Raw genomic sequence first — 18,493 nt, 5'->3', positions numbered from 1 at the left:
CTTATTTACTTCAAGGAAGTTTGAATGCAACTTGCTTCTTATATTTATTATGTAATTTTATTATGTTACTAATAGATATTTAATTCAGACACAATCTGCTTACAGCCTGGCCCTTTTACATGCTACGTGCCTCTCTTCAGTACCACACATGTCCATGTATTTCAAGAAGAGCTGGATGATACTTGCATGAGGTCATCGTATTGTGTTTCTTATTGTCATGGATTCTCGTTGTGTGTCTCATCCGCTTATTTTACCTTCTTTGTAATCCTCCCTTATTCAAGGCGACTTTGGTGGTCAGTGCTCCATTGCTGACTTATAAATTTCTGTTGCTTCCTCTGTAAAACAAGCACTGGCAGATTTCTTTTATTTTTTTTTCTTTTTTCTTTTTTTTTTAAGATGTGCTATATCACAGCCAAAGCACAGATACAACATGTGGTCTTACAACACCCAATGAACCAAATCCTGCAGGTGTTATATGAATTTGGTACCATATATGAAGCGGGGCAGATTAGCACTAAGCCTCTGTTGTGACTTATGTGGAGAACATGATGAAGAGATATGAATTGTAACTTGTGTTATTCCCAGCAAGAACACAAAACGTGACTTTGTCAGCCAGTGATAATAGGAAGAGGAAATTTAGGATTGACTTCTTATTAGAAATCAGGGAGCTGTCACTGGTTTATGTTTCCCCATTCAGCTTGGGCCTGTGTGAACAGGTGGGTGAGCAACTTCCTCCCTTGCGTGAGGATGCCCGTGCACACAGGCACATACACTGCTCATACATGTCCAAGTTGCCTGTTTGTGCTTTTACAGATTTGTTTGTGTGTTGATTGCTGTCAGCTTCCAAGAAAATTGCCTGCCGGAGCCTTTCCTGCCATTCTGCTAGCTGCTTGCACTGGCTTTGGGGCTTGAGAGGGGTGAGGGCTTGGTGACAAAAGTCAAGTCTAAAGCAGTCGAAAAGGACTGGCTTTTATTACTGTCTTGTGAGATTGCAAACTGCTTTCTGGTCTTCTTGAAACATTTCCTTGTAAATGTCATCAGGAGTTACTTATTTTACTTAGTTTTTCATTCCTTACCCCTTACATGAAGCTGAGTACAAGAAAAATTGAAATGAATTATTGAAATGAAATTAAAATGAAATTTTTAGTCTGAAATTTTAATGTGCTTGGCACAAGCAGGCTGCCTTGTGGATCCCAGGAAGGGAAAAGCAGCAATAAGAGCCAGTGAGCAGCTGTTGGATTTCCCTATAGGTGCAAGGGGATCGCTGGGCAGCCTGAGTGCCCAAAAGCCTCTGCCCCCAGCCTCATGGCTCTGCCACGGGTGGGGTGGAGGAGCAGAAAGAGGAGGAGGAAGAGGAGGAGGAGGAGGAGACATGGTGCTTTCGCTCCCGCTGACTGCATGGGCTGGGGCAAAAGACAGAAAAAAAGGAGGAGGGGAATAAAAAGTAAAGAGAAGGGGGAGAGAGAGAGTGAAAGAAAACGAAGCCCAGCTTCTGCCGGTGCTGCTTGGATTGGATCTGGTTTGAGTTTCCTCTCTGCTGGCTTATGCAGCAGGAGAGGAGGAGTGGGGGAAGTAACTTGCTCGCCGCCCTTCCTCTGGAGCTGAACAAACGTGCTGGGGACTGTGCCGGCGGCAGCTGCCCGGCTGCACTGCCTTGCAGCCTGTTGCTCTGAGTTACTAGAAAACTGCTTGGACTTCTCAAGAACCTGGAGGAAAAAGCCACCACTTCACAGACCCGCTTAGTTGCTCAGTGTCGGTAGACTTGACACGTTTTTGTTTTTGTTTTTCATAGGGAATTCTTTTTTTTTTTTTATTACTTTTCTCCCGTCTTTCTCAGAACAGCAGCTCCTTGAGTGTGTGGCATTGAAATCTGTTGCCTTATTAACAACACTGGGAGATATTTTTTCCAAACATTTCCCCCCCCCTCTTTTCCTTAAAAAAGAAAAAAAAAAAAATCAAAATCGAAGGAAAAAATATAAGCCTTCTGGGGGGAGGGGAGATGATCGTGCTGATGTGGAATAAGTGCTCCTGCTGCCTCCTCTTACTAGCCGCGGTCCTGATCGTGGAGAGCTCCCAGCTAGACAGCTCCAGCTCCAAGGTGAACTCCATCAAGTCCACCCTGATGGGGGAGGCTCCAACTCAGGCAACCAACAGATCCGCAGGCATCCACCAGGGACTGAAGCTTGCTAGCAGTAAGAAGGGGAAAATGCTAGAGCAGATAAGAAAACCTCCCAAGCACTATCACCGGCAAGGAGAGGTAGGACGTTGCTTCATTGCTCAAGTGTCTGTCCGTCTGCGTGCTATATGCAAAGAACTGCTAGTCTCCCTCTCAAGTTGCTTCCAAAGCTTTACTGTGTTGCATTAACTTTTTCAGGGTTGTCTGGCATGAAATAATATTAAAATAGGTGTTAGGAACTGTGAGAGTAGTCATTGGAAGGTCTTAAACCTTTAATTTTTATCTGTAGGATCAGTAACTGATGAAAGAAAGAGTAATCCAATGAAAACCATCCTCAGTATCTCTTTGTCTGCCTACAGCTGGAAGTAAAGGAAGAAACTTCTTGTTAAATCTCAGACAATAAATGAATAGAATTTTAAATAGATGAGGAAAATCTGAATACAAGGTGAAAAGATGTTTCTAGTGGTGAAGCAAATTTGCTTCTAAAAATCTTACCTAGTAAGTTAATCTAAGTTAATCTCTGATATCTTTCCCTGTGGTGAGAATGAACAGGCATTCTGTTCCGGTAGTATGGCTTAGGCCATGTTCATTTGCTTATTGTGATAGAAAATAAATTCTAGGTTTCTTGTGCAGTATACACTCCATTGGTTGTGGAAGTTTTATTTAGTTACAACGAATTGGGATAGGCGGTGAATTGTGGTCCTGAATATGAAGTTTGAGTGTAAGGAAAAATAAAAGATTATAGCAACTATATGGAAAAAAAGCAAAACCAAAATTGGACTTGGTTGTGAATTATGCTGTCTCTTTCCTCCTAAGCTTACCTGAAAATAGGAGAGCCTGATAGAAAACATTCTTTATTTCTGATAGACTAAAAAGCAGTATTTTAAACTGTCAATCCTTATTGATCCTCTAGTTCTCTTCCATCAAGCCTCAGTTTGGATGGTGTGAATGTTACTCATTTGTGGTGTTGAAGGAGTTAGACTTCTCCAGAAAATACAGTTTTTATACTATTGGGTATTATTAGTACCTCAAAATACAGCTGCTTTTCATAAGCAACAAACAGTGTGGCAGCAAGAAAGCTGCCAGCATTCAGGACTAAAAAGGCAAAATACTCAGTGCCCGAAGGGTCTCTGTCTTGCCTACATTTTCCTTAAAACAGCAGAGAAGCTGAAAATTCAAATGACCCACTGAATTTGTTACATTTCATATCAGCTTCCTAATAATTCAACGTTAGCATTTGGTTCTGTGTGCAGGCATAATAATAATGATGGTAGTTTTTGTTTTCAAACATAGTAAATCTGTTTTTAAACTACTCTGAGCTTTCTTTTCCCTAGCCACCCAATTGTTTTATAATTCACCCAGAATTTGGTTGCATTTCCTTACCTCTGAGCAAAGTTTAGTAACAGATGCTGTGCTCAAGTTTCATATTACTGAAGTACTGCACTTTTTCCTTGTGCAGATTGTAATAAATATCATGCTAAATCACCTTGAGGAAATACAGGAGCATGGTATGCTTTCTTTTGCGTTTGTCTTGTTTTTTCTTTAGTGTGTATTCACCAAAAGTCAGTACATAGGGCCATTTTCCAAGTGAGCGTTACCTGTCTCATGTGTTTCAGTGCAGATCCTTGTGGGGCTGTGCTGTGCAGCCCACTCGCAATGGGTAATTTTGCCTTTTGGAGAAGTCTTGCCGTCTTTCTCTGAGAGCACCATCCTAATTTCTTGAGTGTATATTTATCGCAATGATGAGGATGATTGGGTGTAATTTACCTAGCTTCTGGAAAACAGGGTGCACTGACCACAAGTTACATTTGGAAGGTTTTGCCCATGTAAACATGAATTGTTTGCCATAGATTTCTAGCTACTGGCAACCCAACTCTCAAGGTGTACGTCAAGCAGGAGAAAGCATTTTAAGTGTCTGTAATCCTGGAAGAGGTGGCACACGCATTAAGATATCCTGTGTGTAGCACTTGCCGTGAGTTTACCTGAGGAAGCCTCTCTGTGCTCTTCCTCAAGCGACTCGCTGAGGATTGGTGGCTGTGGCTCCTCAGGGAGTGAAACCTCAGCTCCTGTCAGGGCTGTTGATCATGATTCCTTTCTCTCTACCTGGGACTGTCCCTGGGAGCTGTGTGCTCTCACACTGCTGTACATCATGAAAATGACTCAGATTTACTAGCAGTAATTGGAGGTATTATTTCTGATCCTCCACCCTGAGGCAAAACAATTAACACAGAATTGCTGCAGAAGGAAAAAAGAAAAAGTTACTCTTGCTACAAGACTTTATTGTTGGTGTTGCTTCTAGTTGCCGGGTTGGTAAGCCGCTGCATTCTTTACGGTGGTTTGACACATGGTTTCAACCAGGACATGACATTGTAATAATTGCTGTAAATTACTCTTTTATTAGATTGGTTATTGATTTGTTTAGGTTATGGGACTTTGCACTGAAATTTTGCGTGCCATTTGCCAAAAGAATAGAGATGTGTATGCCTTTCTTTCTAAAACAATCCTTTGCATTAATGGAATTTATAATATGTTGAAAACGGAAGTATCTTTCATATTTTGGTAATGTGATTTGAGTAATTTGCACAACTAGGAAATAATTTTACTAAGGAGTAGGGTTATGAATCTTGAATAGATTTTGCAAGGGCTGCTGTGACAGCTCTGAGGTGTGCAGTAACCTATCTGCTGATACCTGCAGTGGAAATCAGAGGACTGCCACCAAAACTGCTGGGAGCTCCACCAGCCAGCAACCTATTTGGTAGACCAACACGCTTGCAGAGGGTTTCTTCAATACATTAATTCTCAGGACTAGGAGCAACTTGGGAGTCTTTAATCAGCTATAAATCAACAGATACAATAGTTCATGGCTTATCTGAAGTGTTGATGTATTTCAGCTGGTGGTTACAGTGCATCTACCCAGAAAAGGAAGATCCTATGCTTTGCTGTCAGGCAAAGTTCCAGTTCAAATTAAAGAAATTACTTTTTGTGAACAAAGTAAGCAGATTTGGCTTGCTGGAGAGACTGTCAGGTCAAGCGTGGATTTTACTATGACTTGTCTTTTTATGTCTTTCTAAGGAATATTATTTATTTTCTGTTCTTATTCCCTTTGCTGCCTTGGATCAGTAGAGAATGAGGAGTACTGACATGCTAAATTGGTGAGACTTCACTGTCATTGCTATTCTTCATTTTCACTCCCGTTTTCCCTTTCTGCAGACTGTTAATGTTTTCCCATTTTCACAGAGAATCACAAGGTGGCTATAGCATGTGCACAAGAGAAAAGTATGCTCAGAAATCGGAGTGTACAGTGCATGTGAGATTGTTACTTTTCAGAGCGCTCAGTTCTGTATGCTGTCTGCCACCAGTTTCCTTTCACAACTTGATTTAGAGGAATGACTTTTGGGAGCAGCCAACATTTTGGTAGTTAGCCACTTCTAGAAAGTTGTCATGGATATATTGGATACATCATTTCTCTCAATAAATAAAATGCAGTGAATATAGCCATAAATAAAAGAGGCCAGATTGGCAGTGTTACTTTTTCTGCATGTTAGGTACAGCTTTCACTGCATTAGTAGGGAAAGCTCTTCTGTGACATCGCTCTGCTACAGTGACACAACCTGAAAGGGAAATGCCCATATATCATAATTAGGATTGCAAGTCATAACTGTTCATAGATTTCTTTATGGTGGCACTGTAGCAATTTCAGTTCACCACGTTTCAGATTTCTTCCCTCCAGATGGTGTTCCCTCTCTCCTCCTCCCTAGATCAGCACTGGGGTTTCCTCCTCCATCACAGTGATGTGGTAGGCTGAGAGCTACTGAGCTCCATTTCCAGCCATTTCCCTTCTTCAACATGTAGGTTCCATGGCCTTCTACCTTTCCCAAGCCCTGGCTGAAAGCCATTCTTGCATTTCTCTTCCTGACAGGTTGCATCTCCCATTTCCCCCACCACTAGCTTATTGGGTTTGTGCCTCCTACCAGGAAGAGCCCTCCCACTTCCTCACATGCACAGCGGGAGCAGCAGCAGTGAGGGAAGAAGTGGGACAGCCAGGAAGGGAGATGGGTATGTCTGCAGAGTGGGTGAGAGAGAATGAGGTTTGGAACAGAGAAAAAGGAGAGAAAAGCTGGGACGAGTTATAACACTACAGAGGCATGACGGACAGATACCAGCGAAGTCTTTGTGTTTCAGATGTGCTTGGCTTAATTTGATTTATCTTTTTTTTTTTTTTTTTTACTCTTGTGCTAAGAGACTTAAACCCACAGAGACCAAAGCATAAAGGCATTAATCAAAATGGCTACACTGATACTGACCTCATCTCTATCAATACGCAGACATGCATGCACTTCTTAAACAGGATGTAGTTACCCACAAGGACTTGCTAGAAAATGCTTGGATGGTGCTTTGTAGCAAGTAAAACAGCATGAAATTTAGTAATTGACTTCAGTGCCCTGAGAATGTTACAGAAGAATGTACCAAAGACACCAAAAATGCAACCACAATATCTTGAATAGCTAGCAACCAAGACAGTATGAATTATTTCTCCATTGAATTAAAAATAAATTGATTACAATACCTAGAAGTTACATCCAGCAACAATCCAAAAATGAAAAAGAAAAAAGAAAAAAGACCAGGAAAAAAACCCAAACCAAAAAAAGCACAGGATTGCTAAATCTGCAGAGGTCACTAGAGAATGTATTCTTTGCTCTTCTTTGTGGAATCTGGGAGACACTGGCTTACTGGCAGCAGTCTTGCTAAATAGTTGAGTGGCTTGTCTCTTGATTGCAGAAATGGGATGTGGAGTATTAGCTCCTTCCTGGGTTATGCTTTGGTGCCCACTTTAATTTGTTGTTATTATTTGACTTCTTAATACAGAACAAAAGCGCCTATAAAGCAGCTTTTCTAGAACTACTTTCTACTAATGTTGCAGTAGCGCCGAGAAAATGTCTCGGGTTCTGATGCAGTGCCTGGTGTGCAAATACTTAAGGAAATTTAGTTTCTGTCTGGAAAATCTGTCAAGGTCTGAGGACAACACAAAAGATGAGGAAGCTCGATTACATTTTTCCCTCAGAAAAATGACTGATTAGCACACTGTTTGATTAACTGATGCTTTGCAGATGCTAGTATAGCACAAGCTTAATTTTGTCCTTAATTATCTCAACACTGGCTATGTCTTGCAAGCACTTTGTATCTCATGGCTTCTCAGCTGAGTCCTATCCTTCCACAGTTGTACATGTGCATCACTCTAGAAATGCTGTTTTGATGAAATTTAACTCCACAAAGGAGTCTCATGAAGTTCCTGCTTCTGTTTGTTTGCATGGCTCTCTTCAGCTCTGTAGTTCTTGTTAGACTGTATCCAAAAAACCTCTTTTATTATACACGTAGAAATTCTAATTTGCGGAGCACCTTCAAAGCAGAGACCTTTCCTTCCCACCTGGGCTGGAGGTTGCAGCCAGCAGCATGCCCCGCCTTGGCCTGGCAGTGCATGGTGCCAACAGGGTCTGCATGGCAGCCACCAGATGTTGGTAACAGGTCCAAGAATGTCAAGGTTTGTGTGATGTTTTGGAATGAGGAAGAACAGCAGGGACTGCCTCCATGCTTTAGCTCCACTAGTACAGCTCCGTGTGCGTTTCGATTCTGCTTTGGATAACTGAGGGTTGACACTTCAAAAATCCTTGTCTTTCAACTGTGAGTTACATTGCATTTCTGGTATCTCTAAGTTGAAACCAACTTCTATGAGATTCACGTCCATGGATGTGAATGGCCTATTCAAAAGCCAGGAAGAGCAGGTTCATTTTGTATATTTTTTTTAAATGAACTTTGCTTGAAAAAGTATTTTAGAGAACATACACATTCATCTGTTCTCTTTTGATCAAGTGTAAGATGTGCAAACCCAAACCATCACTTTCCTTCAGTACGATTCCCTTTTTGATTGAATTACAAATTTACTTTCATAAAAAGCATCATGAAAAAGGCAATTTTCAAGTTGTAATGAAGATAGGTGAATGTGTGGGATTTGCAAACTGCAGAATAATCTGCCTTTGAAAGAACCACAAAAAGTAGAGAGAGAAAGAGCATGAAAGTATACGTGTTGTTGTGCTAAATGATGAAAGCACAGCAGTTTTCAAATGAAATAATCAGTTTTATTCATTAAAGCTAGTTTTCTTGCGATTGACTCTAAATCCATCTATGATATATACACTTGTGTTTGCACAGAAACAGAACTCAATTTATGAAATGGATGGATATAAACACACAGAAGGAGCGTGGAGTTCACTCATTCAGCATCTATTTTATTCTTACTTTAAAAAAAAAACAAACAAAAACTGGGGCAATGCTACCAAAAAAGAAAAAAAGAAAAAAAGAAAAAAAAAATTAAGGGTTGTTTTTTTTTCCCCCTCAAAGTACATAAGCACATGGTTCAGCCCCTTGGGACTTTCTTAAAGCTAAGCTTTGATATGATTGAATTTTCATATGCGCAGTAATGAATCTTGGAGACATGCATCTTGCACATATGCAGTGCAAATGGCACTGCTTTAGTGATTTTAGCAGTAAGCGAAGGTGGACTGCTCTGCACATGCTCGCGAATGAGGTGTTGCTTCACTATGCAAGCTCTCTGCCTCATTCTCTGTGCATCATGTAAGTGTGAACCAGGCTGTGCATGCCTCTAAAGCGTACTCATCAGGCCAGGGAGCGAGAGGACAGGGCTCAGTTCTGCGCATTTTGGCAGCTCTCAGGGAGGGAAGCAGAGACTTGCTGTCAGTGCGATCTCTCTGCAAGTCTAAAATGATGACAATGGGATCTGTTAAAAGGAACTGCAAACAGAACATGTCTGTGTTGCTGTGGCAAATGTTTATTCCTAGAATCTCAACCTTAAGTAGAAAGATAGAAATTACTCTGAAAGTAATGCATCTCATGAGAAAAAAAACAATTCCTTTTTTCCTTTTTTTTTTTTTTTTTTCCCTCCACAGAACAGAGTTGTTTTTGGATGCTCTTTATTGTGTGTTCCTACACAAAATGGTGAATCTCTTCAGGACAGCCTGTAGAGATGCTGAAGTTTGGTATTTTGGCATAAGAGGGCTCTGGAAGGGGAGAGAGAGCAAGTAATTTGTAAAGCCACTAATAGAAATGAAACTAGTGTAACTAATCTGTTTGGAGTTAATTGCGTTCAATTCATTTTCAGAAGTGTCAGAAAGATTTAATCTGTATCAAAAAAACGTAGTGACAGATGTGCTGCCGTTTTGTACTTAGTCTTTTTGCTTTCATATTCTTTCATCCCCTCCTTTTAATTTGGTGGGGTTTGTTGTTGTTGGTTGGTTTTCTTCTCTCTCAGTAGAGCTCTGTTGTTTCACAGAGGACACCATGGTGCTCCAGGTGGCCAGTGTCAAGTATTCAAGTCAGTTCATAGATATCTAAGTCCTTTTCAATTGGAGCTAGGCTCCCATCTCACATAGCTTAGTGAGGTTGTTTCCTGAAGTTGCAAATAAAAGCAGCTTTTGAGGGCTTTCTAATGCTCCAAGTTCTAAGAAATACTCCATCTGATCCTGTGATGGTTAGATTTTCTGGTGGGCCGCAGTGCCTTGTGTGATTTTCTTACTGTGGGTCTGTTCATGTGAAGCATAACACAGCAGTACTGTTGCTCATACTGTGGAATTGTAGAATAGCTTGGGTTGGAAAGGACCTCAAGGATCATCAAGTCCCAGCTCCCCTACCACAGGTAGGGTATACGATCTCTGTTCATAGCAAGTTTTTACAGAGTATAGATTTGAAGTAGGAAAACCTCTGTCCAACATGATGCAGAGCTGCAAGCAAAAGGTGGTGTTAGGGAACTTTGGGCTTGGCATGCATTTTATCTCGTCAGTGTGTCTTCAGCAGCATCTGGGTTAAAAGTGGCTAAATGTTCTCTTGACCTAAGCTGGCAGGGCCAGCACAGACTTGCCTTTCTTGTTTGTTTCTTCTTTTTAGGGTTGAAAAAGCAAAAGAGCAGAGCCTTCCACCCTTCTGGTTCGTAGGGAACTTGCTTAGGACACCCTCTTGTTTTTTGTGATAAAAATAAAAGTTTATCCACTTCTCTACCTTGGGGCATTAGGCTGCACAGGATACAGAGACTGAGCTGTGAGTCACCTATGTCTCTTTGATAGGAGGAGTGTGGGGTGGGAACTTTTCTTCCTTCTCAAGCATTGTCTCCCTGTTGCTCTTCAGGAGGGAGGGAGGGGAAGAGGAGCTGTGAAATGACCATCTCCTCATTAGGGGTGGGGAGAACAATTACATTCCTTACCAAAGAAGGAGTTCCAGATTGTGATTTGATGGTTAACATACAACATTCACATGAGAGAGAGAGAGTACAGTGAGTAACATGAAGGGATAACAATAACAAAAAAAACAGGGAAGGAGAAAAAAGCTGGCTGTCATCTACCAGGGAACAGGGTGACTGTTGAGCAGACCAGCAAAGGTGGCACAGCTGGTATGTTTACTGATGATAAATTTGGCAGTGTTTCCAGAGATAAATACTATGGCATCATTATTGTACAATCAAGTACATGTGAAGACATCAGGTGTTATCAGGTGTTTCACTCTTTTGGCATAGTCTGCAAATTTTATCAGACTTGTAATTCTGAAATACGAGTTTTTCATCCTTTCAGGTAGCAATAATGATGCCATCTGACCTACCAAACCAACCATATTGTGCGATGTGTGAGCTAAACACTGCAGATTACTCAGTGAGGCTGAAGTTGTTCTTCTAGACCTTCTCGGTTCCTGTTACTCCCAACAAAACTAAATTTGCAGTGTATATTACTCATAATAAAGTAGTTCAACCAGATATTGCGGCAGAAGCTCTTGTGGGGTCAGTATTTGAGAATGGAAATGCTGGAAGCTGTGGGAGGACTGGGGGAAACAGGAGGTTGCCATCTGTTTTCTATACCTTCTCCTGGGTGGAGGCAAGTGCTGGTGCTGCCACGTGACTTTTTAGGAACAATGAGGAAAAACATCCATCCAAAGGTAGGCCAACCAGTCTGTATTTTGGTGGAGAGGCTATACTGCTTAACAGCTTAAAATGTTTTTGCAGTTGTTTGAATAAATACAGGGCTTTTTAAATGCTCTTCAAGAATGCTTTTAAACTTCTGTACTTAGTTTTGTCCCCATTGCTATCTTCCAGACACCCCATTCCTCACTGAGGAAATGGTTTTTTAACAACAAGAATCCTCTGGAAATTACTTTCCGAGGGGGTCCTTGCCACAGCAGCTGCAAAACATTGCAATTGAACTTTAGTCTCGGTTGTTTTTAAAGGATAAGTGAAAAAGTGAATACTAGTATTATAGCTCTAATTCTAGCTTAAAGAGAGTATTTATTAAGTATCAAATTGTAGTGTGTGGTGTTGTCTAACCAGAAGATTAAGCTTTTCTCTGTGAAGATAAATTTCTCTTAGACTTTGGACCTGTGCTTAAGTTAAAATAGACTGAGTCCTGTGGTCAGGCCAACTTGGGGATTTCTTCCTTTTGAGACCTCAACTTGGAGCTTGGACAGCAGGAGCAGTGCAGGCAGCTGAGATTTCGCGGCTTGGCAGTCTTGCCGATCTACTCCCCACTATGTAAATGAGTTTCCAGGGGGCGTTTTCTGAGTGAGCTGGTTTTGAGCAGCAGTGTGGCTCTAGCATCGTTCAGGTTATGTTAATTGGCATTTTTGGCACAGTTTTCCAAGTAAGGAACTCGGAGTACAGGGAGCCAAAGGAAGGATGCAGCAAAAGCCTTGGGATGATGCAAGCTGCTGCATCTTTGAGCAGGATTTGCTGCCTGGTCTGGAGCTGCAGGTCTGCTCGCCTTCCCCACAGCCTCTCTGTTCCCACACTGGAGCCAGGAGAAGAAATAAGACTCTGTCCCTTTGTTGCTCTAGGGAAGAGACTAGAATATGTGACAAATAGGAAGTTCTAATTTTTTGTATGGTATAAACACGTAAAATAAGCTAAGTGGTGCAAAATTTTATAAAGGTCTCGTGCAGGAATTTTCAGCTTTATTAACCTATTTGTTTATCTGTATGCATCTTGGTGTAAGCATTGACTAAACAGCAGAGGTAGACAGATCATAAGCTGAAAGGCAACACTGTTATGGTTAGTGTGTGTGTAAAATTTTTTTACCTTTGGATGTTATTCGAAGTGTAGGAAGGTTGACTGGCTGGAGTGCTGAAGAAAGGATAGGCTGCTTGAAAGAATGAGTTTGAAAGTCAAAGTTTCATGATTAACTTTTCCTAATTTTCCCTCCTGATTTTGCTAACCTGAGGAGCATATATCTGGCCCAGTGCTTGGATTTAATAAAGCCATCCAGACTTTGGATGGCTTCATGAAAAAATATTTGTAGAATTTTTCAAGACTTTAATGCATGGAGACACTTGATAGGCAGACGTTCATTTGAAATACAAGTGGCGATTTCTATTACCAGTGCACTTCAATGAACTCAGGTTACAGAGAGTTTAAATCCCAGAGTGCAAACTAGAGACACCCCTAGTACCTGAGAGAGCAGATTTTTTTAATGAGCTTCACGGGTCAAGTTCTCTCCTAGCTCAGACCTTAGTGTCGCTGCTGTAGGTTTGGGTTTACTTCTGTTTATTGCGGTCACAAGGACAGCGCTTTTTCCTAAACACTGTGCTGTTAAGTTTATCAGTGCAGGATGGAGAAGAGAGCCTTTATTGCAGGCACACATGTGCATCACAGGTGTGAAGGGAACTCTTAAACTGTTTATGAGCACACAAAGCCCCACGAACAAAGAGGGCAGAAAAGAATGTTGTCATTTTAAGGAAAAATATGTTTTAAGGCCCCGTTAAAAATAAAGCCAAAAAGGAATAGCAGATAGACTGCAGATTGTCTGTGGAGCAGGAATTAGCACTCCAAAAATCTTTCATTTTTCATAAACAGGCTTGTATCACAGGCAGGACATACTAGCCAAGGTAACATTCTACGCTGGACGGGGTGTCTATTTCCAGGTGCTTATCTCAAAGAGTTACTTACAAAATCTTCTGGTAGAACCAGATCAAGAGTAGGATAATACAGTTTTAGCTTTGTTTTAAAGGTTTAGGATAAATAGAAGCCAGTGTATTCATTGTATAAGCAGATATGAGAGTGATGTAGGAGTTCCAGGAGTGCAATTGCCACTGGCCTTGCTGGGATTTACACTGTTTCTCACATGTAATGCTATGGCCTATTTTACAGCTGAAAGGTGAACAGAAGGGTCAAGGATGGGAAAAGCAAAACCAAACTGTTTATCATTTGTAACAGCTATGTGATGTTACCTTCAGTTATTCAGGAATAGATTTCTGGTCCACTGTGGGGAAGTTCCACAGTGGGGACTGTTCAGTAATCAAGGCAGTGATGTAATTCAGTTCCATCCAACAACACTGCTTCCCAGCGGATGCACTAAAAAAATGTGCCCACAGGAACAAGCTCACACTGCCCAGAAATGCCACGCAAATGCTCCAGCCTTTGTAAAATGTGCTGTCATTGCCTGTCTTAGCCAATTGGTGAACCGCACTTTTGTGGAAAGCCACCTCAGAGCTTAGCTCTTAGTTTACAGATAGGATGAATTTCAAGGGGGATTTGTGTACCGAACTCCACTGACCGTTTTGAGGGAATTAGTTTGTGTATACCTTTAGGGAGTGGGGTCATGGCCTTTCCAGACAGGAGAGAAATTCAGCTCAGAGGAAATGGTTAGGCTGAGACTCCCTCACTGCAAAGTGTACTCGTGGAGAAGCTCTGTCTGTCATCACCTATGTGCGATAATCAGAATTTGGTCACTGGAATGCTTTGTTGTAAATATTACTACATAAAAAGTTAAGTGTATGTTTTCTCCTTAACGATGAAATAATGATATGAAAGACGAGTGGCATATGTCCATCTAATGTACTAGACACTGTTCATCTGACCATTCTGTACAGATGTCTACAGCGTAGAATAACCCTTTTCTGAAAACAGTGCACTTTGGCTTTGGTGTAAAACTGGTCGAGGATGCAAAGATGTTGCAAGCAGAGCTGTAGAGTTTCTCCTTAATGAGCCTCTTCCTGACCCACCCTATGTAAAGCAGTTGACACATCATGTGTTGTGCAGCTGGGATGGCTACCCTGGTGCATGCATCTGACACAGGAACGTATTGACTTCGGCCTTTTGGAGGCACCGGACTCATGCTGTTCTGCAGAGATGTGCCTCGCACATTTCCCAGATACCGTGTATGTCGTGGTGGGTAGGAGCAAAAGCTGAAGTGGAATTCACTAACTCAGATTTAGATGATTCTGTGAAAACAGATTGCACAACTGACACTGACACTTCGTTTCTGGATTTGATTTCCTCTCTTTCTCTGGTTCAACCTCCAGTGCTCCTTCTGGTTGTATTTCTGGCTGTATTGTATTCTCTACTGGTCAGTACTTGGTCTCAATTTCTGTGTATTGTTTTGCTTCTGAATTTTATTTTTTTTCCCTGACATACAAGTCTTTTGAGATGCAGCACTTAAATTTGAGGTTTTACCCTCAACTGAAGGGAAGTCGAGCTTGTAGGAGAGCTGAAGATGGTGGTGGGCAGAATGTCCCTGGGGACAATCCATGCTGCTGAAGTGGCATAAGCATACAGGACGAGCCCTGAGGGCAACTTGCAGCGCTGTTGGTCATACAACACATGTCTGTGTTACCACAGGACAGGGAGCTGAGATGCTCCTGGGACTGCTGGTTTCACTGGAAGTCTTTGTGCTTGTAGGCTGGGAAAGCTTAGTAAAGTTTTGCATTGCTTTTACTTTTGATCCCCTCCTATCCAGAATGACCACATTGGCAGGAAATTAACGTAAATTGTAGCTGCGAGAAGACATTTTGTGAACATTTGCTTCTTCTAAAGTTGATTTTCACAGTATGTTTCACCTGAATATTTTCCGGAAGAAGAAACCTCAAATACTCTACTGTCCTGCTAACATGTGTGAGGCTGAGGCTCTCCTCTTCCTTCCCGACTGCCTCCTAAAATGCTCTCTTAACATTGAGCCTTAATCGTATTTGTAAAGATAACATGAAGGTTAATGTTTCAAAAGAGCTCTCTTACCAGGCTAATGACAGATCAAACTCAAATGATGCTGTTTCTGGCAAGCAGTTTGCCACTGCTCTTCTAATACATGTGTGAACAGAGCTCCAGCTTAAGTATAAAAGCTTTAAAGAAACTGAATTGCCAAGGGATAACCCCTTTCACAGTAGATTAGAATATCTAATAAGAAATAAGGGGACAGAAAAAAAATAAGCAGGTCTAAATGGCCAGTTTTTGTGATGCAGGGAGGATGTAAGTGGAGTTTCATACAAATCATTGGAGTCTGATGCTGTTCAACATATTGGAAATTTATCTGGAAAGCAGAATTAGTGAGGCACATAAGTTTTTAATGAAATGTATCCAGAACGATAAGAACTGAAATGGACCACAAAAGGTTGCAGTAAAATTCAGTATGCTGAGCATCTGGGACATAAAACCACGGGTAAAATTCCCTTTCTGTAGGTATAAAGTAATATGTATGGATAACGTGACAATAGTTAGGCACACATAGTGATAACTTCTTAAGTAGACTCACTGTAGGTATCACAAAGCAGCAGCAAAGGGAGACAGGAAAAGAAAAAAAAATCCAAGCAGAACATCAGGAGCTGAGAACAAAAAAGGTCATTTTGTACTACTTTTAAGTTAAACGTATTGCTCATCGTGAGTAACTGTGCATTTCTGTAAAAAGGATATAAGGAAGATGGGATTGGAAGGGAAAGATGTGGGAGTGTTCAGAGCAGAACTGCTTTGACACAGAAGAAATCAAATGGAATGCATCACACAGTTTGGGAAAGAGATTCCCATGGGAGAAGAAGAATGGTATAGAAAAGGTGAGTGGGGAGCAATCCCTCATTCTTTTCCTAAAAGAACCAAGAGCAGACAGTGTGCAATTTTCAGACAGCCTGAACTGCTATTTCACATGATACAGCTCATTGCCCCATGATGCTGTGGGAGCCATATGGAACTGTTCAAACAGAAGTGAGACAAATGCAGGGAAGAGAAATTGCACTGGTAGGTACTAAACACAGTGGCAAATTATCAGGAATTTATTATCAACATCATAAATCACTATCATCAATTCGTATCTTATCAGTGTCATAAATAATGCAGCTTGTTACCAGGTTAATCAAGTAGCACAAGCATATGTGGTTTGATGTAGGCATTCATGTTGCCTTGTTTACCTCGGTTGTGATGCATACATAGATATTAGTGGGGGAAATGCTGTGCTGAGCTTGAGGTCCAGGACAGTGCCCATTGAAATCGGGGTGAATAATCCCATGGACTTCAGAGTGGGTTTTTCATTCAGGGAGACTTCTGGACTAGACGTTAAATATTCCAGTGAGATCACTGCAGTGAATGGAAAACATGACTTAATGAAAAGGAAATGGGAAAAAAAAAGAAGAAATAGACAAAGGCTTAGGACAGATTTACAAAGTATGTAGCACACATAAGTGGGGGTAAACTTTTCAAACAATTTTGCTACCATTTGGTCAGCTGAGGGAAGTAAACATTTGCAAAAAGGATTCTCATTTTCGTGCCATTTACCACTGAGACTGAAGGTTCTGGGTTGGGAATGGCTTTCCTTTGTTACTTACTGAAGTGCTTTTTTGCTTTTCTCTTAAATTATTATTATAGGTAGGGAGTATCTTCATAGTTTATAGAAACTTCATAAATACATATTGTAGTTTTGTGGGGATGTTTGAAGACAGGGATGCCCTCCACATCAGGGAAAAGTGGGAATTCACATAGCCTGAAAATACTGTTTCCTCTGCCACTCCCCCCAGATGCAGTCTCCTGTTACCAGCTCCAGTTTAATGAATTGTTAGTATTAAAAACAAAACAAACAGCAACAACAAAAATGCACCGGAAAACTCTTTTGATCTCCTCTTCCAGCTGCAAGCTCCCAACCAGTCAAGAGTCATGGTTAATACATGTGTTTAAAATACTTGCTTCTTCAAACACAGTTCCCACCACCCACACTTAATAAGTAGACTGGCAGAGTCACTGCCTCTCTGCTGTACTTGAGAGCAAGATGTGATCTCCTGTGACTCATGATTGACGTTATGGGTCCTTTAACGTTTGTGGCACAGATGGTATGTGTATTCAGATAGCTGCAACCAAGTCCAGTCAGCTCCCTTCTTTAAAGCAGAGTTAGAAGCAACTTGCTATCCTGTGTTTGGCTGCTTGTAAAAATCTCAGATTTTAACACCTTTTTTTTTTTTTTGGCTTTTGAAAATCTGCCCGCTTACCTAGCGGTCATAGATATCTAGAAAACAATACTTATGAGGAGCACCTGAAGGAACTGGGGCTCAGGAGAGACCCCATCGATCCCTTCAACTACCTGAAAAGAGGTTGCACTGAGGTGGGTGTTGGTCTCTTCTCTCAGGTAACTAGTGAGAGCACACGAGGCAGTGGACTCCAGTTGCTCCCAGGGAAGCTTAGATTGGATGCTGGGAATATTTTCTTCATGGTAAGGGTTTGGAACAGGCTGCCGGCAGAGGTGGTGGAGTCCCCCATCCCTGAAGGCATTTATGAGACATGTGAATGTGGTGTTTAGGGACATGTTTTAGCAGTGGACTTGTAGTGTTTTGTGGATGGTTGGATTTGATGATCGAGTCTTTTCCAACTGAACTGATTCACTGTTCTAGTCCATTGTCTATGGCACTTCTCGACTCAAGCATTTTCAAAAATAAGTCCAAACCTCTACATTTTTCCTTCAGGGTAGGGATATTGTAAGATGATATATTTAAAACAAAGAATTGTTGTTAAAGAGAGTGCGGGCAGATATCATACAAAGAAATTCAAGGAAAAAGTTGTATTGGTACTGGGCATCTGATAGCCTCTATATCTCCTCTATAAGGAAGGGCTCGCAAATAGAGAAGGTCCCGAGTCCCCTCTACCTGGTGCAATGTCAGCAACCCAAAGCAATACAGATGTGCATAATTTCATAATCAAAATAGTGGTTTGCTACTTGCGTCTTGTCACCACAGCATTGCTATTGCTGTTGGAAATGCACTGGTGAGAGTAACACAGATTTGGAGTTTTGGAGATTGTTTTCTTTTTGCAGTGACGTTTCTTTGCTTAAGAAAAAAAGCCACCTGAATTTCCCCAGTGTGTAGAAATGCTCTTTTCTGAGATAAATACATACTTTTAGAAACTCAAAACATTCGGAGGATGATGACTTAGATGACAATTTACATAATTTACAGAGTGTTTTCAGGGAGGAAGGACACAGATGAAATTAATACAGAATGATGTTATTTGTCAAAAAATCCAGTAGGAAG

The 18,493-nt window shown here is 41.2% G+C and overlaps 1 protein-coding gene across 3 annotated transcripts in view; it reads left to right on the top strand.

The window, feature by feature from the left end:
* Positions 1 to 1,999: 1,999 nt before the first annotated feature.
* The window catches only part of DKK2 (dickkopf WNT signaling pathway inhibitor 2), a 41,937-nt gene continuing 25,443 nt past the window's right edge, over positions 2,000 to 18,493 (top strand). For all 3 annotated transcript variants that reach the window (XR_006167828.1, XR_006167827.1, XM_042812841.1), the window contains exon 1: positions 2,000 to 2,257. Coding sequence is in view for 1 of the 3 variants with exons in the window: in XM_042812841.1 (XP_042668775.1) it covers positions 2,000 to 2,257 (258 nt within the window). In the remaining 2 variants the exon portion in view is untranslated. The remainder of the gene's footprint in view (positions 2,258 to 18,493) is intronic.

The sequence above is a fragment of the Centrocercus urophasianus genome, unplaced genomic scaffold (assembly GCF_019232065.1).
Source record: "Centrocercus urophasianus isolate 14NV4802_14NV808 unplaced genomic scaffold, USGS_Curo_1.0 seq_13, whole genome shotgun sequence".
Taxonomy (NCBI): Eukaryota; Metazoa; Chordata; class Aves; order Galliformes; family Phasianidae; genus Centrocercus; species Centrocercus urophasianus.
Note: the sequence above shows the minus strand (reverse complement) of the source record. Positions and strands in the feature narration are given on the sequence as shown.